Genomic DNA, 27,046 nt, shown 5'->3' with positions numbered 1-27,046 from the left:
GGTGTCTCCGTCCGCAGACGTGTAGCGCACCATGTACTTGTCGATATCAGCCTGCACCGGGTCCCAGGAGACGGTGGCCGTGTTCTCTGTCACCCGGTCGGTGGCCAGGTTTGTTGGGCTATCGATTTCTTTAAGAGAGATGAAAGAATGTAGCATTTACCAACTCTCTATTTCCTGAAAGGCTAGCACATACACAGACAAAATGATGATCTCAACAAATTTCAGAGTCTGTTCTATATCAGTGATTGGGATAACTTAAGGGTTTAATTAAGCAAGTGGTCTGAAATTCCAAGAATGAGCTAATAGCATTTAATGAGATGTAGGATGTTCAGACAAAGCCAAAATAGTCTCAGCTCTATAAACTTTACCCAAAAGTAGCCTTTGGATTAAAAAAAAGAAAAAGAAAAGATGGTCTTCATATACAAATTTCTCCTTTACCCTGAATTTATATAATACACTCTTTCAGTTCCTGACTCCTTGTACCTGAAAGCAATTATACTTCAATAAATCTCTGCATTGGCTCTAATATTTTCTTTGGGAAGAAAAATATCCTGTAAGTAGGAGCTGTCAGTTCTTTCCACATAAAACATTATGTCTGTGGCCAGAGAACCAGAAGACTTAAACTGATGGTATTTGAGGTCTGGGTGGATAAAAATAATCTTACTTGCAGAATCTGTCTGGGTTTCTATGCAGTTAAATTGGGTTGGAATCTGGGCTCCACCGTTTCCTAGTTGCTAACTTGGACAGACTGTAAACCTTACCTCTCGGTCCTCTCACCTCCACGAAGGAGGAAAACGCAGTACCTACCTCACAGGTTATGGCAAATCACAAGTGAGATAGTCCCATGGTAAATGCTTAAATATAAGCTCTTTGTTATTACAAGTGCCATTTCTGAGGCATGAAATACCCCTTTCTCCTTAAAATGTGAACCCCTGGAGTCCAAAAGCCAAGTAGCCGTGGTGCACGAGTAGCACGCCTTTATATTCCTGTTTCAAAAACCACCTCCTCAAATGGCAGAGCTTTCTGTGAAAGCAACTGCATGACCAACGTCTGCACCATCGCTGGACATGCACAGCCAGGCCGGGTGGCCGGGACACAGCCAAGGGAGACAGCTCGCCTTGGGGAGCACCGAGTTCAGAAAGCGCTGGGAACAGGGGACATGGAAGGAGGAGTTTCACTCTGGGATGCTCACCCTTCACTACGCCACTCTCTAGACCTGGCCACCATCCACACCACTTAAGATGATTATAATATTTGCATATTAAGACAGAAAAAAAACTGTCCTGTTCTTATACCTTCAGCCTTTGCATATGCCGCCCCCACTGCTGATGCCCACCCCTCCATCTAGACTCTGCCCAGGTGTCACCTCCCCCTACAGCCTGCATGAGCCCCCCCCCCATCCCAGTCTGTGCTAAGTACCCTTTCCTCTGGCTCCCAAAGTTCCAGGGACATTTGTTGGCTCTAGAAATAACATAACTCACTGCACTTTATCTTTTTTACTTGTCTTCTCTACCTAGATGGTTGTGAATGCCATGAGCATGAACTGTCTTTCATCTTTGTACCCCCAGAGCCTGGCTCTGGGCCTGACAGCGCCAAGCACAACACATCCCAGCAGCTTCCCGTAATCTGGGGTGCTGACTCACACCACCCCCACCTGAGAGAGAGGAAGATTCTTCTCTATTCCAACTTCTACCATCTTAAAAAGACTGACCCACATGCTTCCTTTTCACAACACTCAAAATCCTACTAAATGGAAAGCCTTGTGTAATACAAACCAGGAGGTGGCGATCAACAGCCCATGGGCCAAATCTGACACACTGCCTTCTTTTATAAAGTTTTATTGAACACAATCTTACTGGTTCATCTACACATAATCTGTGGCTGCTTTTGCATCTCAATGGCAGAGCTGAATTGTTGCAACACAGACTCTATGGCCTAAAATCTGAACATAACGCACTCTCTGGCCCCTCACAGAAAGTGCTGACTCTGCCTTTAAACCACTAGGGCTCACCATCCTTACCGGCAGCTTCTCCTCCTGGGGGAGGTAAGGCCCACCCCTGACCCAGGGGGCTCCACACCGTGAAATCCATCAAGGGCTGAATGCTGATTAACATTTGCTATGGACTGAATGTCTGTGTCCCCCCTCAAACTCCTATGTTGAAGCCCTAACTCCCAATTTGATGGTATTTGGAGGCGAGACCTTTGGGAGATAATGAGGTTTGATGAGGTCACGAGGGTAGGTCTCCCATGATGGCATCAGTGCCTAATAAGAGGAGACCTGAGCTTCCTCTGTCCACCACGTAAGGGTGTAGGAAGAAGGTGACGCCCTAAAAGCTAAGAAGAGGGCTCTCACCAGAAACGGAATCAGCCAGCGCCCAGTCATGGGACTTTCCAGCCTCCAGAATTGTGAGAACTAAATTTCTTTGGTTGAAGGCTCCAGTCTACGGTATCTATTAGAGCAGCCCAAGCTGACTGAGAAACGTTGTAAGGAATAATTACTCCGGTCACTCACAGAGCGCTTGGCTATGTGTCAGGTATTTCCATGATTAAACTCATGTAACCCTCACAATTACCCCGTGAGGTAAAGACTCATAGGCCCTCTTTTACAGACAAGACTCTGAGGAACAGAGGTCAAGTGACTTGCCCAAAGCCACTCAGCTAGTAAATGGCAGAGCTAGGATTAAAATGTGGACAGTCAAGCTTCTGAAACCACATTCCTAACGAATTATTGGCTTCTCTGACTGCCTCTATACTAAGTGTCCAGAACAGAGCCCGATCGATAAGCGAATCCTTTTCTATGATTTCCTGTCAAGTGTCTGGAACCTCAAGTGGGCTCCAGGATGTGTTTGCTCTGAATTCAGGGACAGGAGCAGGGGAGGCTTTACGCAGAAACAATGTCTGGGATGTGCCCCCCCACACCCCGTGCCATCTCAGGGCATCTACAAGCCCAAGCTGAGCGGAACAGCTAGGTGAAGTCTGGGGACGGACACTTCTGGTTTCTGGAAGCTTCGAGGCAGAATCGGTACATTTGGTGACTGTTGACTCAGGAGACAAACCATTTCCACGGTCTGAAAGAGAGCTCCAGATGATAAGCAAAGTGCCTGTACAGCCTCTGCAAATGGAGATAAGCATTCAAATTCACTGTCAGCCTAATGTTTTGAGTTTTAACATCCAAAAACTGAAAATTAGGAAGTGTTACTCTGCTCTGAGAGAGTCGCACATGGAATTCTAAACCGAGTAAGTGTGACCTTCTGTGTAAAATAAATAAATAAATAAAAAGGCTGGTTTCTTTTGTTTGAGGTTAAAACGGGAAAAATCATAATTGTGAAATTTTACAATGCTTTTGCAACCCCTTTCCCCACCCCTGCAAGCAGAAGAGTTGATGTTAGGTGGGCATCGGCCTCCTGACTCATGCATCAGTCTTCTCCCGGCCATGAGGAAACCTGTTCAGGCTCCCATCCCTGCATTACCCGTGAGGGCGTTGGTGTCGGCCTTCTTGCTCTCCTGGTTGCCCCTCTCGGCCCACACGTAGACTCTGTACGCCTCTCCTGGCTTCAGGCCCGTCAGGACGGTGCTGCTCTGCTCCCTGGGGACCGCCATGTCCTTCGTGTCCCCATCAGCGGAGGTGAAACGCACCACGTACTTATCTATGACAGCCTGGACGGGGACCCAGGAGACCACCGCTGTGTCTTCTGTCACTCGATCAGTGACCACATTGGTTGGGCTATCAATTTCTTCATGAAAATATGAGAAAGAAAAATTAGAGAAAGACCTTTGGTTGGTCAAGATCACAGCTGCTTCAAGCTCTAGTTCATCCAGGTGACCTCGTTCCACGGTCCACACAATGCAAGAGGGTCTCTCCGTCCTCCGTGACAGGTGGACAACTGGCCTCTGCTTGAACCCTCGGCTGACAAAGGGCTCCCTGAGGGACCAAACAATCCCTTCCATTTTGAGACCACTGAGCACGTTAGACATTAGTTCCTGCAAATGTAGCCACTTGAAGCGGAACCCCCTTCCAGAGGCATATGGAATACACCTCATGCTCTTCTGGGAGACCCTCCAGTGGGTGTTCAAGAACAGTTACCACTCTCCTTCCTAATTCTCCTCTCATCAGAACACCTTCACCTCTCCAGTGTATGCACTTGTAAGTTACTAGCTTTCACATTTTTATATCATATCATGCCATACCATGCCGTATCATATGATACTTCCAAATTATAGTTTCTAGACCTGGCACATCTAGACTGGCCCCTTTCTTTCCATGATCAGGGAAAAATCCCCAAAACTCAGTCAATTCATTCAACAATTCACTGAGAATCCATTCCACGCCAGGGAATATAATGGCACTCAGGAGTCACTGATGAAAAAAACCACCAGAAATCCCTGCCTGTGCAAGGCTGATGTTCTAGAAAGATCAACCCAGAACAACATGTCCTCTGTGTCCTGGACACCCTGCTCTGCAATAACATATCCTCAGCCCACGCTTGTTCACACGTGTCCCTGCAACCCAGGGGTTCTCAACCCCTGTCAACACTGGGCACCTACTAAGTACCTCCCCCAGAGAGTTCGTTTCAGAAGGTCTCAGATACACACTGGCATCTCTGCTAAAAAAAAAAACAAAACAAATATGCAAAACTCCGCAAGTGATTCTGATGTACATCGAAGGTTGAAAAACCACCAGGTTAAGCCACATCGTCCCCACTTCTCCATATAAAATTTATTTCCTGAAACCAATGTTTATTCTTATTATATTTTATCTTATGGACTTCATTCATAATTTAGTCTTTCACTTAACATGCTGATTTTCCTTTCTAGCTTATCATTTACAAACCTAGTAAGTAAGCCATCTGAGCCCGGCAGCCATCAAGGTCACTGACAAAGGTGCCTCACAGAACACAGCGGAGGCATGCCCCGAGAAACCTCCCTCCATGCAGATCTATATCCTTTTGGGTAAAGAACACAAAACAGCTTCTTGCTCTCAGAAATTCAAGCAGTTTTGCTTCCTCGCCATCCTGCTCCAGCTCTCCTGGCCTAGGATTCTCCAACAGAGAAGTTACAATTTTACGTAGCTGCGTTTTTTCACATCGACTAGACTCACCTTCCTCGAGCACAATGGCAGTGTCTTATTTGTGTGCAAGGAAACGAAATACGTTCCATCACCAGGCGCAATGCATATTTTATTTAATATATCAACTGTCATTGATTGAGCATATACTAAATGCAAGGTGCTTTTCACACGTTACTTTATCAAACCTCATAGTAATAACTCAAGGCATTTAGCAGATTCCCCATGTACTAGTCTGGAAAATTAATAATAGTGATCCTTTTTAGAGCACTAATTGTATACGGGGCTCGGAGAGGTTAGATGACTTAGCCAAGCTGACTCGGCTAGTAAATGATAGTCACTTACACACTCTACACACATTCCCTGAATGCCTAGTTGGAGCTGGGAATTCAGTTTAACTCAGTTATAAATTAAAGCATGCTTCCCCCCACCAAAAGAAAGATATGTCAAAATGCTAACTCTTGGTATCTCAGAATGTGACCTGATTTGGAAAATCAGAAATAGGACCTTTCTAGAGATGAACAGGTTGGCCTGAGGTCACTAGAGTGGGCCTAATCCAATACGCCTGGTGTCCTGAAGGAAAGGGGAGTTTGGACACAGAGCCAGACGTGCACACAGGAAAGATATAAAGACACACAGGGAGAAGTCAGCCGTGTGGCTGGAATGTTGTGGCTACAGGGCAAAGAATGCCAAGGATTGCCAACAAACGGCAGAAGCTAGAAGAGGTGACGAACGATTTCCCCCTAAAACTGTCAGAGAGAACTCGGCCCTGCAGACACCTTGATTTCAGGCCTCCAGCCTCCACAACAGGGAGATCATACATTTCTATTGTTTTAAACCACCCAGTTTTTGGTACTTCGATACAGCAGTCCTAGGACACTAATACACTTGACCCCTGAACAGTGCAGGAATTAGGCCCTCAATTCTTCTGCTCAGCAAAAAAGCCACCTGTAACTTTTGACTCGCTAAAAACTTAACTCGTAACCTACCGTTGACCAGAAGCCTCACCAATAATAAACATTCAAGTGACACATATCTTGTATGTTATATGTGTCATAGACTGTATTCTTACAACAATACCTCCTTTTTCTTAGTTTTCTCAGGATTTCTAGTCTACATCGTTTGTCTGTGAGTTTTTCCCAATTGTCATAAATCTCAGGAAAAAATTCCAATATATTTATTGAAAATAATCTGCATATAAGTGGACCCATGCAGTTCCAATCCATGTTATTTAAGGGTCAACCATATAAGCAATGAACGGAATAAAAACTCTCTGCTACAGAATTTACATTTTCCTGAAGGAGAAACAAGTGGTGATGGTATTAGGAAACCCAAAAAGGCAAGATACAGGATTAGAAAATGCCGAACAAAAGACACCTGCGAGCTTAGACAGGGAGGTCAGGAAAGAGCTGGCTTGCTAGGAAGGGAACATCTGAACAGAGACTGAAATGAAATGAGGCAGTGGGCCACATACAGTCTGGGAACTTTATTCCAGGCAGAAGGAGCAGCACATGCAAAGGCCCTGCTCCACATATTCAGGGAACAGCAAGAGGCTGGAGCATCTGGACAGAGTCAGTGAGGGGGCTGAGTGGGTGGAGGTAAGGCCCAGGAGGCGAGGGGCGAGTGGACTGTGGGTGGCCTCCAACAACTGTGGCTTTTGCGCTGAATGATGTAAGCTTCAAGCTTCTGGGGGGCTGGCACAGAAGAATGGCATGATCTGACCTGCATTATCAAAGGATCCCTCTGGCTGCCAGAGAGAGTGGGCGTGTAGTGGGTTGAGAGAAGAGGTCACCTGGGAGCCGCCCCAACAGTGGGAGAAGACAGGAATGTGGACCAGTGTGGTAGGGTTGAAAGTCATGAGAAAGGTTGGATTGGGGAGATTTCAAATGTACACTTGTCAGAATCTGCTGACAGAGTTGATGTGGGACACTAATCTATCCTTCCATCCATCCATGTTGGTTTGAGGCCTGAGTGACTTGCAGAACGTGGTGACCATTTACAGAGATGGAGAGAGCTGAGGGAGGGCAGTTTGCAGCAGAAGGTGGGGAAAATGGGACCAAGAATTTGCACCTGGACACTTCAAGTGCTCGAGCCAAGATGTGAACCATTCCTATCAGTCAAAGACTCTGCATCTCCACTTTCTATGTCCCTGAGCAGCACTATCACCAGCCTCTTCTTATGGAAATACCACAATAAATAAATAAGATCAAGCGTGGTCTGGAGGCCCCTGCAATCTGAATCCAGCAGTAGCAGGGGACTGAAGGTTGTAGAGGCGACAGGAACAGGGAAACAGTCTTATACTCCTGCTTTTGGGAGACCGGTGGGGCAGAGTGGGCAGTGCAATCAGGAGCCGACAGTGACAGGGCCACGTCCCAGGCCTCTGGAGGCTCGAGCAGGCTCTCAGAGGATGCTCAGGAGATGGTGTGCACAAGGGAGAGCACTCCCTCCCCACCCTGCTCCCCTTTCTGAGCAGAGTGTGATTCTGCGGAGGACAGAGAGGGAATGAGGAGAGCCTCCAAAGGGGACATGTCCATCTGGGAAACCAGCGCTGACTTGGGAATGGGGACATTTAGACTGGGAAGCGAGGATGGGGAAAAAGAAGGCAAGAACACCCTCCAGTCCTGCCTCTTAAAGTCCCTGGTCACACAGTTTAGTGATCTACATCTGTACAACCTATGGTCCCAGCAGTGTCCCCCACCACCCCTCCCTGGCCCAGATCAGTGCTTGGCACTGCAGCTGCAGGACCCGCAGCACAGGTCTCTGCTTTGCAGGGTCAGGGACCTCTGTGTGTGCAGCCCTCTCAGGACCCACCATGCCCACATGAATGTGACCTGCCCCGACACATCTTGTTCCCTCAACAGTCCCAGAGCATTCGAGGCATGGAGAGCCAGGAAAGGCATCTTGGCAATGAAGAGTAAGAAGGTAGAAAGGAAAAACAGAATCCTCTCACACCAGGGTTATAGAGACCTAGCCCAGAGAGGAGATGTGACTTCTCCAAGGTCATAAAGCCTGTTAGAGGCCTGGCCAGCCTGGAACTCAGGACTCTGCCCTTTCTCTCAATCCCCTAAAACAACACCCTGAAGGAGGGTCTTTGTGGAGCTGCTCCTGTCCGTGATACATCTAAGGATGGGAACCAGACACCGAGACACAGAAGCAGGAGGACAGCCTCAGTGATGGGACCCTGACGATGGGCCACATAGCTGGAAGAAGCCAGCTGAGCAAGACCAAAGCCTCGCTGTCTGCCAAGAAGGGATGTGGGGATCAGAAACAGTTTTTCCATGGAACAAAGCCTTCCAGTAGCTGCAGACGGCTGGCTGAATCATAGATGAGTCACAGCGGGAACCTCAATGAGGAGACAGGCTCTCCTTCCCAGGCCTCAACTTCCTTCCCACCTGCTAGACAGCAGCAGCCCTGATGGGACCTTTCTCAAGGCCATTCACTTGAGGTCAGAGAGATTTAAGACAAGACTTGGTAAGTAGACCTTCTGAGTTGCATGTGCTGGAATAAAGGGCATCCCCACTTCAGAAGATCTAACTTACAAAACAGAGTGTACAGAAGAGGCTAATTAAGGGCTCTAGGCACATCGGGAAAGTTTATTCCACTCTGTAATGAGGTTCACCACCGGACTGGGTAGGGCACGGCTGTCCTCGGTCTGAGCTGGAACACCAGCCTCACGTGTCTTTGTTCCAGCCCATGGCCACAGGCATTCGGAATAGCTTTCTCCATTCCCAGTGGCTGCTTCTGAATCACCCAGCTGGCATACTGGAGAATGGCATAGCCAGGATCTAAAATCTACAGGGATATGGGCTTGGGGGCAAAGATGGGGGTAGGGCCTTATGCCCCTAGTTTGAAAGTGAGTTTCTGGAAGGTGAGGCCTTCTTTCAGACTACAGTAGCCTTGCGTCCCATCACCTTGCTTCCTCAGGCCTCCCCTACTGCTTTCACTGTGGCAATAAAATTATTCCAAAGGCCTTACTTGTAGAGAATGTGATCAGAGATCAACCTCTCTTCCTGCTCTCCTCTAGCTTTGCTTCTGGAAAGGTTGTGATCTGACCCCAAGCAAACGTATGTTCAAATGCCATTCACTAGTTCACCCTAACTCTCCTAAACTTTGTGGGCTTCCATTTTCTCACCTGTAAAATGGGAATAATAGTGCTTGTAATGCTATTATCAGGACCAAAGATAATGTGTATGGAGCCCTGGGTACCTGGAATACAGGCGGTACTCAAATGATGAAGATCATTACTTTTCAGCCACTGGGTGTGCGTGGGCGGCTGTGCGTGAGGCAGGAGCTCTGAATGTTGACAGGAGTTCATCTTGAAACATGAAGGAGTTTAAGAAGGAAAGTTTTAGGGGCTGAGCCATTTCAAATGCAGCAGTGTGTTTGGAAGGCAGTAAAAAGTGAAAAAGATCCAAAGAGAGGCAAAATTGCTATTTCATGGCACTGTCAAAGGGAAAAGTTCTAAGAAAATCGTTAACACGTGAATATGGAGGCTGTATGTTCTGCCGCGCGTGGGGGCTGGCGGAATTACAACAAAGCGAGCAGCCCTGTGTTCTGGACCCACCACAGAAAAGCATGAATCGTGGAAGCTATGAAAACACTTAAAATAATGTAAAAAAGGGAGGGACTTCGAGCTCTGTTTAGTCCAACCTTTCCTTTTGCAGATGGAGAAACTGAGGACAAAGGGGTAGCGTCACCTCTTAGTTAGTGGTCTGCCCTTCCTGTCGTTGGATGTGGGGTGGCTGTGAGGGTCCGACGGCAAAGTTCAGGGCCCTTCCCCCTGAAAACACCAGCCTGGCTGATGCTTGCTGCTCTGAAGTTGACCTGCTTCTGGAAGACGCTTCAGTGCACTTCGAGGGTCTTAACGGGGTGAGGATTTTCAATTGACCCCTTCCCTTTCATGGATTAGTTCCACTGAATGACTTGTTAAATGGAAAATACCTGAACTGTGGCATTTTTTCCCTGCAAGTGGTTATGCTGTTCTTAGATTCCAGTGTCTTTTTCCATCACAAGCAATGCAAAATATTTGGAGAAAAGAGATTCTTTTTTTCCCCCCTTAAATGAATGAACAGTCTAGCCAGGTTTGAGAGTGTTTCCTGACCTCAGAAATGATTGTGACTTTTTTTTTTATGTTTGTTGGACACATGACACAAATTTATTTGCTATCCAATAAAATATCCCATCCCGCTTCTAGAATATAATTGACAATAGAAAAAACTTCTTGAGTGCTCGCATTCTAGTTGGGATGACATACTTGAAAGGTTAACAAGCAATTCAAGGCCATGTGTGATTAAATGCTCCAAAAACTCAGAGGAAGAGTGGTTGCTATTTAATGTGGTCCCAGAAGGCCTCGGTGGAGAGGCTAAGGTTGGAGCTGAGCCTGGAAGGATGAGTGATCTTATTGCTATGAGCCCCTGAAGGGCAAGGACCAGGACTTTTCATCTTTGGAAGAATCTAAAGGGACCACGTCTCTAGTGCTCAGCAATACTCTGTAATTAGTTTTTGTTGAATTAATTGATAGCTTGAATTAATTGAATCCCCAAATGAATTAATGGATAGCTAGAGATAACCATGCAGGGTTTCCTAGGCTGGGGTAACATGAACAAACCCGTAATGTGGAGATAAGCCTTCTTTGTTAAGAAACCCAAAGAACAGGGGCACCTGGGTGGCTCAGTTGGTTAAGCACCCGACTCTTGAACTCACCTCAGGTCTTGATCTCAGGGTCGTGAGTTCAAACCCTGTGCTGGGCTCCATGCTGGGGTGGAGTGAAAGAAAAGAAAGAAAAGAAAGAAAAGAAAAGAAAAGAAAAGAAAAGAAAAGAAAGAAAGAACCCCAAGAAGAGTCCAGCGATGGGAAGGCTCCCCATTGGGAAGTAGCAGTGTGGAGAACAACAGCCCAGGATGGTCGGGTCCACTGAGGCCACGTTATAAGGGGTCCCACATTGTCCTAAACCAATGAGGGGTCGCAGAAATTTTTCTAGTTAGGAGGTACACAGTAGGAGAATTAGCCAGAAACAATGGGTGAAAAGGTTAAAAGTGGGAGGCACTTTAGTTTGTGTGCCCACCCATGTGAATACCCTAGGTTCAAAGCTCTGCTCCGTCATTGCTTGGCGATCCTGAGTTTAACTTCCCAGTTTTGGGGGGTTTTTTATATGTGACTTAGAAATGATAGTAGGACCTACCACACAGTTAAGGTGAGAACTAAATAAGATCACTTATGAGAAGTGCTTAGTTAGCAAATGCCTAAATTCACAGCTAAGAGGAAAGCCAAGGGAGTCCTTGCCATCTTCCACCCCACTGAAAGTTTTCACCAGTCCACCACTCAAGCAGGCTGCACAGTCTGTACTGTCTCATTCTTGTTTTTTTAAGATTTTATTTTTTCATTTGACAGAGAGACAGCCAGCGAGAGAGGGAACACAAGCAGGGGGAGTGGGAGAGGAAGAAGCAGGCTCCCAGCAGAGCAGGGAACCTGATGCAGGGCTCGAGACCGGATCCCGGCATCATGCCCTGAGCTGAAGGCAGACGCTTAACGACTGAGCCACCCAGGCGCCCCTGTACTGTCTCATTCTTAAATGAAGCTCTGTCTTACCCTTCAGAACTGTCTGACTCTAGCTTTCAGACTACAGACACGTGATCTGTTAGACAACCTAAATAGTGAATTCCATTCCTGCACCATCTCTCCACCCTGGCCACCTCCTGCTAGGACAGAATCGAAAAGAACTAAAACACGTTTCAAGGACATCTCGAAATGCAAAGATCTCTTCTTGGCCAGCTTCAAGGATTAGCCTTCCCCCAGCGGCATTACAGTGTAGCTCCCCGGTTCCCAACTTCGGCTGGCAGGAGCACAGCGATTACAGAGACGCACCTTTCCACACGGACTCAAGCATTGGCTCAAAACTCAAAGCTACGTGGACTATCTTCCATGTATGACCACAGGGATTTCAAATTCTTTTCTGATTCATAAATTACAAATCTATCGTCCAATGTTACTGATTTATAACATCTGTCATTATATATGCTTTTGCAATCCACATTTGTTAAATATACCACTACTCCCATGTGAGAGTCTTTAAAATCTTTTGACATTTTTTTTAAAGATTTTATTTATTTACTCGACAGAGAGAGAGAGGGAACAAAAACGGGGAGTGGGAGAAGAAGAAGCAGGCTCATAGCGGAGGAGCCTGATGTGGGGCTCGATCCCATAACGCTGGGATCACGCCCTGAGCCGAAGGCAGACGCTTAACCGCTGTGCCACCCAGGCGCCCCCTAAAATCTTTTGACATTTTAAAGCAGAGTGCTTGAGGTGATCATCAGGAAAAAACACAGGAATGATGAGAAAAAAATTACAGATCACCTGTGTTAGGTAATAAGAAGGAGTTGTGTGCCTAGGTCCAAGATAATGAAGAAAAATAATCCAGTGATAAAAGCTAATAGAATAAGCAGAAACATGTCAGAAATGGCCTTTCCCCTTGACTCCAAGATCCTGGGGGAGACTGTCAATGGTAAGACACATTTCCGACAGGAAAAGTTTCCTACCCTCCCCTGCCTCACAAAATAGATCTCAGTACACAAAGAGAATCTTTCTACATACAAATCCCAGAGTTTTGATCCAGAGAGGAGTCAGCCAAGAAAAATATCAGAAAGCAAACTTGAGAAATGTTCATAGTGCCTCTAAACGGCTCCTACCTGTCCTGCCATTCAGGAGAATCGGCTTGCCCTCCAGTTCTCCTTTCATGGGAACGACGGTGATCTTATATTCCGTCCCGGGCTGTAGACCTGCCAACAAGCAGCCAGGGCTCGGTGAGGTTGTGCTCCAGACTCTCGCCCCCAACCCTGCTCTCCCTCAGGATTTCCCTCATGCGGGGAGCGGGGGGCTGTGCTTCTCACCCGAAGACCAGTCTAAGTCAGGGAAAGCGTGGCAGAGCCAGAGGAATACGAGGCGTCATCAAGGGGCTTACAGGGGTGTAGAGGGCCAGAGTGGATGAGGTGAAAGTAACAGAGCTCCTTTGTTGGGCTGCCAAGCACTGATTTCCCAATTTTATTTGCAGCTCAAGTGGTTTTCTGCCCCCCAACAATCTTTTTCCCTCAAAAGTTTCTTTTTGCCTCATTGTAATAATTAGCCTCATTGTATTCCCTTATTTTCTTCTTTGCTTTGCCTTTTTTTGTTATTTCTCTGTAGCAGCAGTATGAATGACTGTTCTCTGTGGCACAGATATCCAGACTGTGGCAAAGTACGGGTAGAAACAGCATGTGGGAGGCACATTCACTGCTCTCCATTCTGCAAGATGTCCTTCCAAGATGGAGCTCACAGAGTGGACAGCAGAGGAATTAATAAGCCTCAGTCCCCCTCCCCTGCACGGGCCACCTCCAAGGGTATTCACTTGGGTACTCATGATTGTGTGTTATTTTCCTTAAAGAAAGCCCTGAAAATTCTCTAAGCTTCAGGAGTCACAAAATGTGATCCAGCCCTGCATGGCCCTGTTTCCTTAGCGGCCATCAGATTTCCAGCTCTCAGCAGATTAACTTGGTCAGTTGGGACAAGGACCTCCCCACCCAGGACTCCCAGCATCACTCCTTCCATGCAGCATTCCAAATAAACTAGTCTCTCTCTCTCTCTCACACACACACGCACACATGCACACAGTTCTTCCAAAAGGAATGTTTGTTCCAAAATCCACCCTGAGACACAGACAGGGCTTTCAAGAGGACATTGGGCCTATAATCTGTGAACGAGGTACACTGAGATTCCAGCTCTGGGATGCTAGAGCACCGTCTGCAGGCCTACAGACTGGGCTCTTGTCTGGGAGTTTCCAGGGTCAGAGTTCAAGCAACTCCTAGGGCCCCAGGACCCTCTATGCACACAGTCTCCACCTCAGTGTCCACAGCAAACTTCCCACATCCCCCGTGTCGGCTCTTACCGGTGATGTCATATCGGCTCTTGGGGTCATTGCTCTTGGGCACGGTGACCTCAGCCACCTCCTGCCCTGTCAGGGGGCCATACTGCAGCTTGTAGTAGTCCACCTCAGTCGGGGGGTTCTCCCATTCCACATCAAGCGAGTTCTCAGTCTCATCCGTCACCCACGCGGTGCCAAGCACAGCAAGATCTAGGGCAGGGGTCAGGGAAGGCAGGAGAAAGCAGTGAGGAGCAGAGCTCAGGCAGGTCTGGAGCAGGCCATTGGCTACCAGGTCAGTGCCCTTTCTTGACACATTGAGATCATGCTTCGGCCCAGGACACAATCCTTAACAGGTGTCTTAAAACTACCAAAGTAGCAAATAAACTGTTGGCTCTCACATTATCCACGGAGGACAGACTATCTTCTGGGAAAGCCTCCTCTCTCCCATCCCATCCCATCAGATGCCATGCTGCTCTCCCAGTCCAAGCCACCGTTGGGCCAAGCCCTGGACCACACCTCTTCAACCAGCCATCCAAACCGCCAGACCCAGGGGTCAGGCTGCCCTGAATGAAACACACCCTTTAGCTGCAGAACGCTGCCCTCAAAGACTCAATCCCAGAAGAAGAAGCTCAGCTTCTCCCATGTAAAGTGTGGGAAATGCATTTGAAATTTTCTGAAGTAAAATACTGATAATACAACCAGTCTCTTCCTCCACCCCCCAAATTACAGCTCCTTCCTTGCTGCTCAGATTCTCCTATGAAGACTAACCCTAAACTATAAAACAGGTGAATTTTAACTTGGTCCTTCTGAGTATCTTTCCTGCACCTTCTACCACAGCTGAGACCCGGTGACCTCAGCTGCCCAACACTCCAGCCTGCAGAGGAGTGTTATTGTGCCCATTTATTCATAGGCAAATATTAACGGCTAAATGTTTACCCTCCGCTTGGAAAAAATGAAATTATAATGATTTATGCAAAGGAATGGATCGCTGATACGCCTCCAAGGGAAAAACTTTTGGGTGGTGACTGGGGAGGAGACTGGATCTTTGAGAGCATGGTGCATTCCAATGGCCTTATCCAATGGCCATACCCAATGGATGTCATCTGACCTGAAGTTTGAAGACAAGCCCCTAGGCTCTCAGCCTTGCCCCTTCCTTGGTCATATGCCCACCTTCACTGCCTTGGCCGTGCTCCCTAGGCTGACTGACCACTTGTCAAGGACATGGGAAAGAGAAATTGTGCATTAGGCAGGGGGTGAAGTTGGTGCTCTTAAGGTCCCTCGGGTCTGAATTTCTGATTCACTCTGTTATGAACAAAGAACCTCAAAGAGCCTTTCTCTGAAGAATTTCCTCCCACCTACTGGCTTCCATCTGCCAGCCTCCAGGTTCTTTCTTCAAAGATGGGAATTCCTGGAGGGGACAGGTCAAGAGGTCAGTAATGAAAGTGACTCAAGGATCATAGAAGGGTCCTATATAGCTCACAAATGAAAAAGCAGAGACTTAATGAAAATATTCAAGATTATTATGAGGATAAGTATCTCTCGGACCAAGTCTCCCCTGAGGAGCAAATAGAATGGGTTTAACATGAATCAGATTAGACAGAAAGATAAGCTTCACAGTTGCAAGATTTCACAAGTCCCTAGAGCAGAAACCAAAAGGGGTTACTAAGACTTTCAGAACAGATATCTCTGCTCTTCGTTGGGAGGCTTTGGGCACTGGCCTGTCTAAAGGCAGAGGCAGCCACAGACAAAAAAGGGGAGAAAGAGAAAAGCAGCCCAACAGTGGGGAGCTGGTCTGGCTCTTACAGGTTAGCTTGGGTGCAGTCCCATTGAGCAAAAACGATTTCACAGAACATCAACATCAGACAGGTCACTGTGTGGCCATGATGGCTGAAGACAAAGCAAGGCCATTCTGTAATCATGTCTGAATACAGGCAAAAACAAGAACACTGTCCAAACCACAGAAACAGGGGTACCTGGGTGGCGCAGTCACTAGATGTCTGCCTTTGGCTCAGGGCGTGATCCCGGCGTTCTGGGATTGAGCCCTACATCAGGCTCCTCCGCTAAGAGCCTGCTTCTTCCTCTCCCACTCCCCCTGCTTGTGTTAATAAATAAATAAAATCTTTTAAAAAAACCCACAAAAACAGTATGAGCGGCTACCCCTTCTTCACTGATGATGCCTTTAGCCTCCCTCTAGTCTGCTCTTTCTAGATGAGGTTCACTAAGTTGCCCGTCATGGAGTTAACTCCCCTTGCCAACAGCACACAAGCCAAAGCAAACCCCTGCTGCCTTCAACTTCCCCCAAATCACCCAACACAAGCCCCACTGCCATCCCAGTCCTTTCTAATGCTCTTATTAGAGCATTGTGATGTGTTGTGCACACTCCAACAGTCAATAAACCCAACCTGCTCGACTCCAGAGGCATCCCGAGGGGTCTATGGCCGGAGGGGGTTGAGAAAGGCAATCACGGTTCGTATTCCCAGGATGACAGGTCCCTCGTGGCCCTTTCCAACATGGAGCCATCCCTATCCCCACTACCGAATGGGACAGGCAGCCTGATGTTTCTGCAGAGACAATGATGTGCCCAAAAGCCCATCCATCGGGGTCTCCCTGGATCTCTCCCCAGGAGTTTAGTGAAGGGTGGAGGCAGCTGAAGTTTATCAGCGTCTAGAACAGTGCCTGGTACACAGTAGATGGTCAGTAAAATACGATGAGTGAATGAGTGGATCAGAATCACTCAAATCACTAGGTTTCTCCAAGCTCTTGAAGATCTAAACTGCTTTAAGAACTTCCATGAGAAAACAAGAATTTCTAACCAGTAAGCAGTGAGGCTTGTCTTCCCAAACATTTTGGTAACATTTGGTGGTACACTGGAGACTTTGTCCCTCTGTCCCTCCACATCCATCCTCCGTCCTGCTGTGTATCCCGGATTGTGACCTCTATGAATTGTGTGAGTCCGATCCCCTTGCACTCTGGCTTCTTGTTACGTTCAGCCAGTGAGTTACCAGAAGACCAGAGAGGAGGATAGAGAGTTCAGGTAACCGATCTCCTTCCCTCCCTTCTGGTGAGGTCATGGTGGACCGCCTGCCTCTCTACACATTGCACCTCCTCAGGCAGCCCTCTCCTACGGCTCTGTTTGGGTCCCACTACCAATTTCCATCCCTGCCCCTTCAGAACGAGCACATCCCTGCTGATGCTAGTCCTAGAGTGTTTCACCAGCCAAATCCTACCACCCATGCCTCTTCACTCAACTGTCTTCAATTATGCTGTTCGCTCTATCTTTCCTGCTAAGATGAATCTGATACAGGGGGCTTCAGCAAATCTTCACCCATCCCAACTCCAACTTGCTGAGTGGCCTCAAAGGCTCAGGGAGGGCCTGAGTGTACAGGTGCACTCCTTGGCTGCTTGTGTGTGGCTGCCGGGCAATCAGACCTTCCCAATCGCAGGGGAGGACAAGACCCCTTGAGCCCCAATCCAGCAGGCTCTATCACTGACTTGGGGGAGCCGAGAGAAGTCGAGGGATTTTTCTCCAGAAACCAGGCTTGCAGCCACTATGTTCTTCAACCCCAAAGGAGAGCGATGTTCTGAGTACTGGAAGGGTATTTTTGGGGATGATGGAAGATAACATTAAAATGGGGCCTCTCTTGGGAAACCTGAGGCATCCCACTGCTTCCTCACCTGTGGTGGCAAGTAGGTGCTGTGGGCTGCTGGAAACCTCTTTCTTCACGTTGCGTAGCGTGACTATGTACTTGGTTCCAGGCTGCAAACCGACGATCTCATAGGTGTGCTGCTCCTTGGGCACTTGGATCTGCTTCCCAGAGACCTCCTGCCCCAGAGGGTAGTAGCTGAGGAGGTAGTGACCCACGTCGCTGGAGGGCTCCCAGCTCACCAGCAGGGACTCCTCCGTGCTGTCGAGCAGCTGCAGGCCCTGGGGAGCCACCACTGTGTGCAGAACAGGAAGAGGGGTGCAGAGGGTGAGGAAACGGGTGAAACATAACCAACGTGTGGTCACCGAGCACCTACCATACCCTGAACACTGTGCTGGCAGGTTAGAGCACAGGGCGCCTGCGTGGAGCACCACTCTGGACCAGCCACCACCCCGCTCCCGCCGGAAGTTACATGGTGGGGAGTTAACACCAACTCAGACACCCCTAGACACACACACACACAGCGCCATCAGATCACAGAAGACCACCGGTTCTCAAACCAGCGGCATCAGGATCACCTGCAGCTGGTTATTAATGCCAGTCCTCGGGCCCCGCCCCACACCCCCTGCCTCGGGCACTCAGGCTGACCCGGCCTCTGTGTTTCACAAGCCCCCCTGGGCTTCCGAGGTGTGCTAGAGGCCGAGTCCCTGCGCAGGCCGGCCGTCATGGTGGCTAAATGGTGCCGGCGCGGGCAGGGAAAGGAGGGTGTCGGCCTCTCGGCTCTCTCACCCTGGGCGCAGTCGAGGCCTCGGAAGCCCTCCTCGCAGTAGCACTCGCCCGTGTCGCAGAAGCCGTGGCCGCTGCAGTCGCCGGGGCAGCGGCGCTCGCTGCAGTCCTCGGACGTGAAGTCGTCGTGGCACTGGCACACGCCGCGCACGCACACGCCGTGTCCGCTGCAGTCGTCGGGGCAGGCGGGGTAGGCGCAGTCGGCGCCCACGTACGGCGGCTCGCACTCGCAGCGGCCGGCGGTGCAGCGCCCGTGGCCACTGCACGCTCCGGGGCAGGCGGGGCGCCCCCNTCGCACGCCGACGCCCTCCCAGCCCTGCTCGCAGCGGCAGGTGCACGTCTCCGGAGAGAAGGTCCCGTGACCGCTGCAGTTGTGGCTGCCGCCTGCGGGCAACAGGAAAGCGGGCTGGTGGTGAGGGCAGGCGAGCGGGCCTCTCCCTCCCTGGAGACCAGCGCAAGCTGGCTGGCCGGCCCTGGGCCCGCATGGCACGTTCTTTGGAGGAGGGCAGGGCCCAGGACGAAGACAGGGGTCTGCCCTTTCCAACCTGGGTCAGACGCTGACCTGCGACAGCTGTAGACGTGTGCGCCTTTTACGCTCCCAAAGCCACGTGAAGCCCCTTCCATTTCCCTTCTCATCCAAGAGCTCAGGTGAATTCTGGTTCCCTCCGCTCTAAATGGAGGGAACCATTTAGGACCTAACTCTGAAAGCGCGTGCACTGCTCCAGCCCGGGCGTCAGCATATGCTCAGGGGCAGGGCTCCGGCTGCCAGGCAGGTGAGATCCAGGCTGGCTGGGAGGTGGCTGGACCTTAGCAAGGCTGGGTCCTTGGGAAATGAGCCCATAATGAATCCTGGAAAAGTGGGCCAGCAGAAACTACCAAATAGCCCAGTCACAGTCTGGGGCTGAAGGGTGGGAAAAGGGATTCCCCCAGGCTCCCCTCTGTAACCCCAGGCAGCAAGAGGCAGTTGGAGGCCCTGGTAGGTCAGCAGCCCAGCTCCTGCTTCCTGGAACACCCTCTTTCCTTCCTAGAAGTGTTCGCCGTGGAGGCTCCTCCATGCAGTCTGGGCCATACCGTTCATGGCAGTGGCCCCGGTGCCCAGCTGTCTGTCTGGTGTAGAGGAGATGCTCTCAACCGTAGCACTTCCCCCAGCATGGAAAAGGATGCCAACACACCCTCGTAATGACTTGGATCAGCTTTGCTAAATATCTGCTACAGGCTAGGAAACTTCTGTACAGCATTTATAGTCCTCGTAGAATTATCCTAATTGGACGGTTTGGGAAAACCCTTTTAATTGAGAAAACTTCAGGAATTTACCCAGAGTCCCACCATTAAGTAGTGATGAAACTGGCATTTGTACCCAGTCCCATCTAGCTCCAAGGCCAACCCTCTTTCTTCTCTTTCCCACTGCTTCCCCTTCCCGTGGAGATTCCCACAGGTCAAACCACCCAGAAGCATAAACCCAGGAGTCCAGACTCACTCTAAGAGTTGCCGGTCCCTCTCTACCAGGGCTTGCAGATACTGCCTGGAGCTAAGGCCAAGGACAAGGCCCCCGCCCACCCCGAGAGTGAGGCGGGAGCCCACCAGACTCACAGGAGCACCGGGCACATAGCAGGTGCCCATTCATGGTTTGTTGAATGACTACCAGGTGGCAAGCTCACCAGCAGCTCCTTGGCAGCAACGCTGGACATCACACTTTTCCTTCATCTCCGCCATCTCCTCCTCCAGCTTCTTCACCCGGGCCAAGAGGTCTTGGACGCTGCCTGCCAGCTCACAGTCCTTCTGCGGCGTCTGCAGGCGGATGTTGTGCCTGAAGATGATGTTCTGTTCCTCAGCCTCCCCCGGGGCCAGGAGCGAGGCCCCATCATCACTCAGGGACTGAGGGTCAGTCTCCACCTGGACCAGAGCGGACTTGGGCACGTCAATCTTGTAGGTATGGCTGACAGTGACCTGTTGTTCCTTGTCGCTGCAGCCGTGAGGTTCGAGAGTGGCTGGGGCTGACGCCACCAAGAGCACAGAGCCAAATAGGATCCCCAGGCGGAAGCAGAATGTCCCCTGGAGACCCATCCTTGCAGAGACAGGGGGCAGACTCTCTAGGAGACCTGTATCCAGAAAAGATACAAAAAACGAGGCATGGAGATTTGCTGATGGAAACTGGCCTTTTGAATGGATTCTAGAAGCCCACAGGAAGCCGAGAAACCAGCAGTATTTCATCCTGTAGGTCCTGAAGATCCAAACCAAAATTTTTGTCCCTTCTCACACATTGTCCATTCCCGCCTCCTGTCTTTGCTTACACTGTTCACTACCTAGGAGACCCCCTTCTTCACCTCTAATTCTATACTCACCCGACTTATAATAACAAGGATAACAACTGTCTCTTATGAAGGGCCTACTGTGACCGGGCTTCGATTCCCCCCATCCCTCATCTATACCACACCTTTAATATTACCACCCCATCAACACCACCTACAGAACAGCTGCCCGTAGAGACCTCCCCACTGTGAGAGGCAGTGACAGTGTGCTGGAAAGACAAGTCAGGTCCTAGGTGTCTAGCCTTGCGAGGGCTGCTTATCCTGGCGTCAGCCTCCTCTCGTCAAGTGGGAATGGTCACACCTGCTTCACCACGTTATACGTGGAGAGCACTTTGTACCACGCCAAGCACACAGTAAGTGCTCAATAAATGCTTGAGGTTTTGATTTTAATCAACTACTGAGAATGCCTTCCTCTTATTTCTCATATTTTTTATTGTGAAGGGTGATATTTAAACTGAAAAGAGCATACGAGAAAAATGGTATCATTTTAACGAATTGTTATAAAGGCAACAGCCATGGAACCACCACCCAGCTTAAGAACTAGAACATTGCCAACATCCTAGAAGCCTCCACAGGCCCTCATCTGATGCTGCCTATCTTCCATCTCGGTAGTCAGTCAGCAGAACTCCATCGAAAGAGTTGACCTGAGCAGATAACTCTGTTGGTCAGAAAAGGAAGAAAGCATCACTGAACCCAGTTCTAACACCTGCTAAAATCTTTAATTTCTAAGAGTCGTCATTTATTTAGTATGAAGAAGTGGAGGATGAAGGTCCCTGGCAGAATTATTATTAAAGATGACAATAATAATGTAATAATACTGCCTGTTATTTATCAAGTTGCTGCTTTGTGCAAGGCATTGGTCAGGTGCGTTAACGCTCGTAATCAATCTTCATCGCTGCTAAGTGAGATTAGTGCTGCTCTGCTTATCGTGGGTGAGCGACCGGAAGTGCAAGGCAAAGTCACTTACCAGGCGTTGTCCAACTAATTAAGCAGCATAGTCAGGTTTCAAAACTAGGTCCGTCTGGTTGCAAGCCTGTGCTGGCTCTACCCCGGTATGACCTTCTGCCACAAATAACACATGAGTTCAGTACATATCTTCCCTATGTCATTCCCTACTTCCGGCAGACGCCCTGGGTGTTTTTCCCAAGGGATGTGCTACCGCTCCGAACTAAACCGTGCAGCACCAAAAGAGAGTTCTTCTTCAGATTACCCCTTTGCCCCACTCACTCCTTTTTAGCTCTTCCTATAACCTGAAGCATGCATTATTGATGATAATAACTGGGGCACCTGGGTGGCTCAGTCAGTTAAGTGTCTGACTCTTGATTTCAGCTCAGGTCATGATCTCAGGGTCATGAGAAGGAGCCCTGAGTCGGGCTCCACACTCAGTTCGGAGTCTGCTTGAGATTCTCTCCTTCTCCCTCCCACTCTGCTCCTCCCCACCATTCACGATAGATAGATAAATCAATCTTTTTAAAAAAAATTATAATAGCTCAGCTTTTCTGAGCGCTTACTATGTCCCAGGAACTGAGCTCAACACCTTACAGATGTAACGGAATGGTCAGTGAGCCATTTCTTGTCGTGGGATTTGGACAGTGGGTAATAAGCACCCACACATTCTAAAGAGAGATGCTTTCCTGAAGCTTTTCTGGGAGTAGTTTGGTTTCAATAGAAGGTGGAGGGCAAAGAGACCAGTACCTGCCTCTTGCTCAGAGGAATTCAGAGGTGGGAGTTTGCCGGGCATAGCAGAGATTGGAGAGAGGCTATGGTGGGAGACACCTGCGCCCCAGAGTTTGGGGAGACAAGAATATGGAAGACCTGCCATAGGTCAAGTCTATGCCACATATATAAGGCAGCTGGGGGCCAGAGCTGAGGTGCGGCCCCATGGATCAGCAGGAGTGTGCTTCCCCAGTGGACAACCCAGGGGGGTAGAACGCAGACTGTCTGAAAAACCCACAACAGATTTCCACAAGAGGGAGGGGGCGGAGCCAACACTGGGATCAGCGACTGCAGCGAGGGCATCCGATAACTAGAAGGAACTATAATAGCTCTAACTAGATAAAAATAACCTTTCCCCTTCCCTTCTGACTCCCCTCCCTGCCTCAGCCAGCAACCTGCGGAAGCCAGAAGCAGCCGGGCAAGGTGGGAGAGGCAGTGGGGGAAGGAAGGCACCAGGCCCACCAGGGCCCCTGCCCTTCTGCTCCCCGTAGATCCCGGCGTCAGGCCTGAGCTGGGTGGGAAGAAAACACGGGCCAGGATAGAAGACTGAGGCTGTCCTATTGGGAGGGACCTGCCCTTCACAAAAGGGTTCTCTTCCAATACCAACAGTGACCAGGAAGCTCTGGAATCTGCTTGGGATTTTTGTCAGAGGAGTTGGGGGGGGGGCGGTAGAGTGAGGTGGAAGGCAGGTATAGGGTAAAAATAATGATATTTCACAATTGCTGTCCTCAAAAGTTCAACCCCATGATAACACAGTCACACACATAGCTCTGTTCTTCCCCAAGGCGGGAACTGAGACTCAAGGGAAGAAAAGTGCAAGGCTGCAAACTCAAACCCATCTACACAGTGTCCACCAACTGAACCCTTAACCCCCCCCCAGCACTTCTGTCACCCCAAATAGCCACACACACTGGTCTCAAAGGCAACCTCTTTGTATGGAGTTTCCACTGTCCCAAATCGCCTTCCCAGGCAACAGGCAACGGTGGAGCGAGGAAAGCAGGCTTGGGCTTCTCTGCCCACTCCTGGCAACCAAACCCCGCCCCCACCCTATGGCTCCCTCTCTTCTGAGACGCAAATGGAGTACAGATGGCTTTTTGAAGAAGTTCTGCACGAATGCAAAACAGCCACAGACTCCTGCCATAAACCGCAGCAAGGCTGCGCGAAGCCCAGTCTCACTGTTTGTTTTTGGAAGCCTGGAATATGAGAAACCCCAGAAGCCCTCGTAGGAGCCCTCAGTGTCGCCCATCCTTCTGCCGCCTGTCGCTTGTAACAAGATGTCCTCGCTAATTGCAGCCTCTTGGATTCCCCGAGTTGAGTTCAGATTTCCCTGGGCAGGGTGATTGTTCGAAAGAAGACGGGGTGGGGGAGGCCTCCTCGACCTAGCGCTTCTGTCAAGTGTAATGAGCGAGCCGGAGAAGTCTGCTGGCTTTCCTTCCAACACGTGGCAGGAGAGACTTGCCTGGAGTCAGAGCAAGGGTAGGGATGAGCTCACCAATGCGGTTCGTACACGCAGCCGTCTGACCACACACAGAACTCCATCAGAGTGGGGAGGGGGTGGACAGGGCAGCAAATGTCACCCAGGAAAATGCAGGATAACTTTCCGAATGGGGATGATTTTTCTGTTGAGGAATCATTTAGTAAAGGCTGAGGAATGTGTGAGACAAAGGGCGGTTACAGGCACAGAATGTGCCTGCAGGAAACCACAGGAAACCAGGTGTCCCCGAGAATCAGTCTCATTGACTCCGACCTTGTCTTTAATTCTGACTGCAGGAGGGACACTAGGGAACGTGGGGAGGTGGGGGGCAGAGGCATAGGAAGACTCAGGACAAAGGCTGCCTGGCATTGCTTTTTCGAGAAAGGCTTTTGGAAGTGTGTGCTGATGATCAGCTGGACGGAGGGTGCCCCTCGTTCCGCCCTGAGAGACACACTGATGTCACAGGGCTCTACATCCGTGCTCTATTTGTTCTCTCTTCATGACCACATCCACCCCTGTGGCTTCATTTTCCGGCCACACACTGATAGCTCCAAGATCTGTATGTGTATTCCTCACCTAGACATCCCTGTCATCTTGGGCATGGCAGTGGCCGTGAATATGTTGATCCCCTCTGTGCCTCCGGTCTCAGGGCCCAATCCTGGCCAAGGTAATATTTTGGGTATTAAGTGATAACAGCACCTAGGTTTCTCACGTATGTGTTTATTAGATAATGGGGACTGTGCCAGGCACTTTATAAATGTCATTCTCACTTAGTCTTCAAAATCCTGGGAGTCCATTGATATCATTCATTATTACAGGCGTTCAGAGAGGTTAAGTAGCTTGCCCGAGGGCATACAGCTAATAAGCAGCAGAGCTGAGACCAAACACCAGGTCTGTCCCTTCTCCTTTTCTGTGTTCTTCATCTCTCTTCTATACTTACTGCCCCAAATAAAAAAAGCCAGGGAGGAGACTACTACATGTGAAAAAGAAACCAACATCCCCCTGCCTCTCATATTTAAGAGAGGGGTTCATCTGAAAATAGGAAATTCAAGGCTTAGCGGGTGCTCGATTCAGTATGAATTGCTCAATAACTAAATCTTATGCCTGAACTTTCTCTGAGCAGGACTGAGGATGATCTCCTAGAAAGATAATTAGCTTTTCCCCCAACAAGGAGGTTAAATCCTGCTCGCTTCTCATGAGATGTGGAGAAGTGCCTTCCCAAGAAACACAAAGCAGACCAAGACTTCTGTCTGTAGGGCAGATGTCAACCAAGGCCGGGCCAGAGGAGAAGGACGGACCCTGAGTCCCAGATCGCCCTCTCCTATCTTGGGCAGATGGTCTCCACATCACCGCATTTTCCCCAAAGGAGGACAGGCACCCTGGTCAGAAATAAAAGATGCTACTTCCAACGAAGAGAGTGGCAGCCAACTTCTAGCCACCATTACAGATCTTTCTACTTAAATTCAGGGCTTTCTTTGGTTCCCCTATTACCTCATCCTGCCTTTACAATTAACCACAAGCAAGTGAGAGCACTGCTTTGGGTTTTAGAAAAATTGTATCATCCATTTCCAGTAAAGTTAAAAAGATATTTTTTAATATTCTGCCCCCAGATGACAGCGTGGACATCATTGAACTATGAAAGTGGGGCAGATGGTGGCTAGGGATGCACTGATGTCACAAATGTCACCCGACAAATTTGTCACTCCTTCCCCAAACTCTCTTGGGCATATTCGGCCAGTGATCGACAACCTGGGCCCTGGGTGACCCCAAGGTCTTCTGACCCAAGCACTTGGTCCAGGAGAGCAAGTTCTTGGGTGCCTGGCTCAACTCGTGCTGGGCAGGATCCCTCAGCCTGCTGATTTCACCTCTGGATCTCTTTCTCTTGTACTAATGCAAGCGTGTGAGATGCACAAGACAGTGCACAGCTAGGTCACACTCCAGACAAACTAAACACATACGGACACTTTCATATCTGGTCCCTGTGACACTGAACTCTCCACACAGGAGTACGATATAGGATGTGAGACACCAAGTGTGGGTGAGAATGAAAAATTGGCTTCGTGTGATAAGGCTTAATATGGGGCATTCCAGGCATCATTTGGTCTCCCCTTTTCTAGGTCTAGCGGACCACACCCTGTGAGAGCCCAAGAAGTCCTTGTAGATGACTCATACCGCCATGCAAGGCCCCTTTTCCTGAAGAGCTCTTTCCACCACATCTGCCCACACACCACAAGCTAGAAAAGCTAACACATGGTGTTTCTGATCCAGCCTCAGCACTCAATCACCTTTCAGTGGGTGGTCAAGCTGGTGTGGTTGTTTTGTTCCATCAACCAAATATTAATCTACCTTATGGGGCCTCAAATGGGCAATAGTTCCCATTTTCTCAGCTCTTATGATGTGCCAGGCTCTGTGCTAAGCTCCTTTAAAGCTTTTCCTGAGCATCAGGCAAAGATATCCATTTACACCATGGGAATGAAGCCCCTTCTCACAAAAAGCCCTTCCTTTCGCTTTCATGGGAATACACGGGCTCATGCACAGTGAGAAGACAAGATGGGCACAAGGGCATACATTCAGGACCTGCCTCTCCCACATCCAACCACACACCCAATCTCTAGAATGACTTTAAAGCACCACTTTAGACACACAGGTGTGGGGGGCTTCTGATGACAAACGCTGTTTCAGCTGAATGACAATGAAGAGAGGTGTATGATGTGGTTTAACGTGTGGCTTTCCACATATTGAAAAAATTTTAAAATTCCAGCCTTCTTCCAGAGAGGCTGGGTCCCATCCTCAGTCTCTGGGTCTCTCCTTGAGACCAACAGCACATACTCAGACGGTGGCTGGTTGACATTCGCGGTGAGTCTACTGTGGTGAAACCCTACAAAGCCCCTGCCCATTCAGGGACCAGGCTTGAGATCTTAGCGTCATCAGTTCAGAGACTGGTGGCTCCAGATGCTGCTCCAGAACCTAAACCATGATCTCATGTCTGGATCCAGATCCTACAGGAGCCAAGGCTCTGGAATGAGCGGAGGATGGACAAGAGTTTCCACTGGCATGATTTCTACAGGCATCTTCTCGGTAGCAGACCCCAGTCTACCCTACATCAAACCACAGAATGGTGCTGGAATAGAAACCAGAAGCCGCAAGATGATCTGAAGT

At 49.3% G+C, this 27,046-nt stretch overlaps 1 protein-coding gene across 1 annotated transcript in view; it reads right to left on the bottom strand.

The window, feature by feature from the left end:
* TNN (tenascin N) overlaps positions 1–27,046 on the bottom strand; it is a 63,399-nt gene that overhangs the window by 35,067 nt on the left and 1,286 nt on the right. The window contains exons 2-8 of the mRNA XM_034667647.1: positions 20,047–20,487; positions 18,392–18,772; positions 17,634–17,897; positions 13,983–14,168; positions 12,751–12,840; positions 3,471–3,734; positions 20–128 (exon numbers count right to left, since the gene is read on the bottom strand). Of these exons, the coding sequence (XP_034523538.1) occupies positions 20–128; positions 3,471–3,734; positions 12,751–12,840; positions 13,983–14,168; positions 17,634–17,897; positions 18,392–18,772; positions 20,047–20,452 (1,700 nt within the window). The 5' untranslated portion in view covers positions 20,453–20,487. The remainder of the gene's footprint in view (positions 1–19; positions 129–3,470; positions 3,735–12,750; positions 12,841–13,982; positions 14,169–17,633; positions 17,898–18,391; positions 18,773–20,046; positions 20,488–27,046) is intronic.

This window comes from Ailuropoda melanoleuca, chromosome 8, assembly GCF_002007445.2.
Source record: "Ailuropoda melanoleuca isolate Jingjing chromosome 8, ASM200744v2, whole genome shotgun sequence".
Taxonomy (NCBI): Eukaryota; Metazoa; Chordata; class Mammalia; order Carnivora; family Ursidae; genus Ailuropoda; species Ailuropoda melanoleuca.
This window is presented reverse-complemented; position numbering and strand designations above follow the sequence as displayed.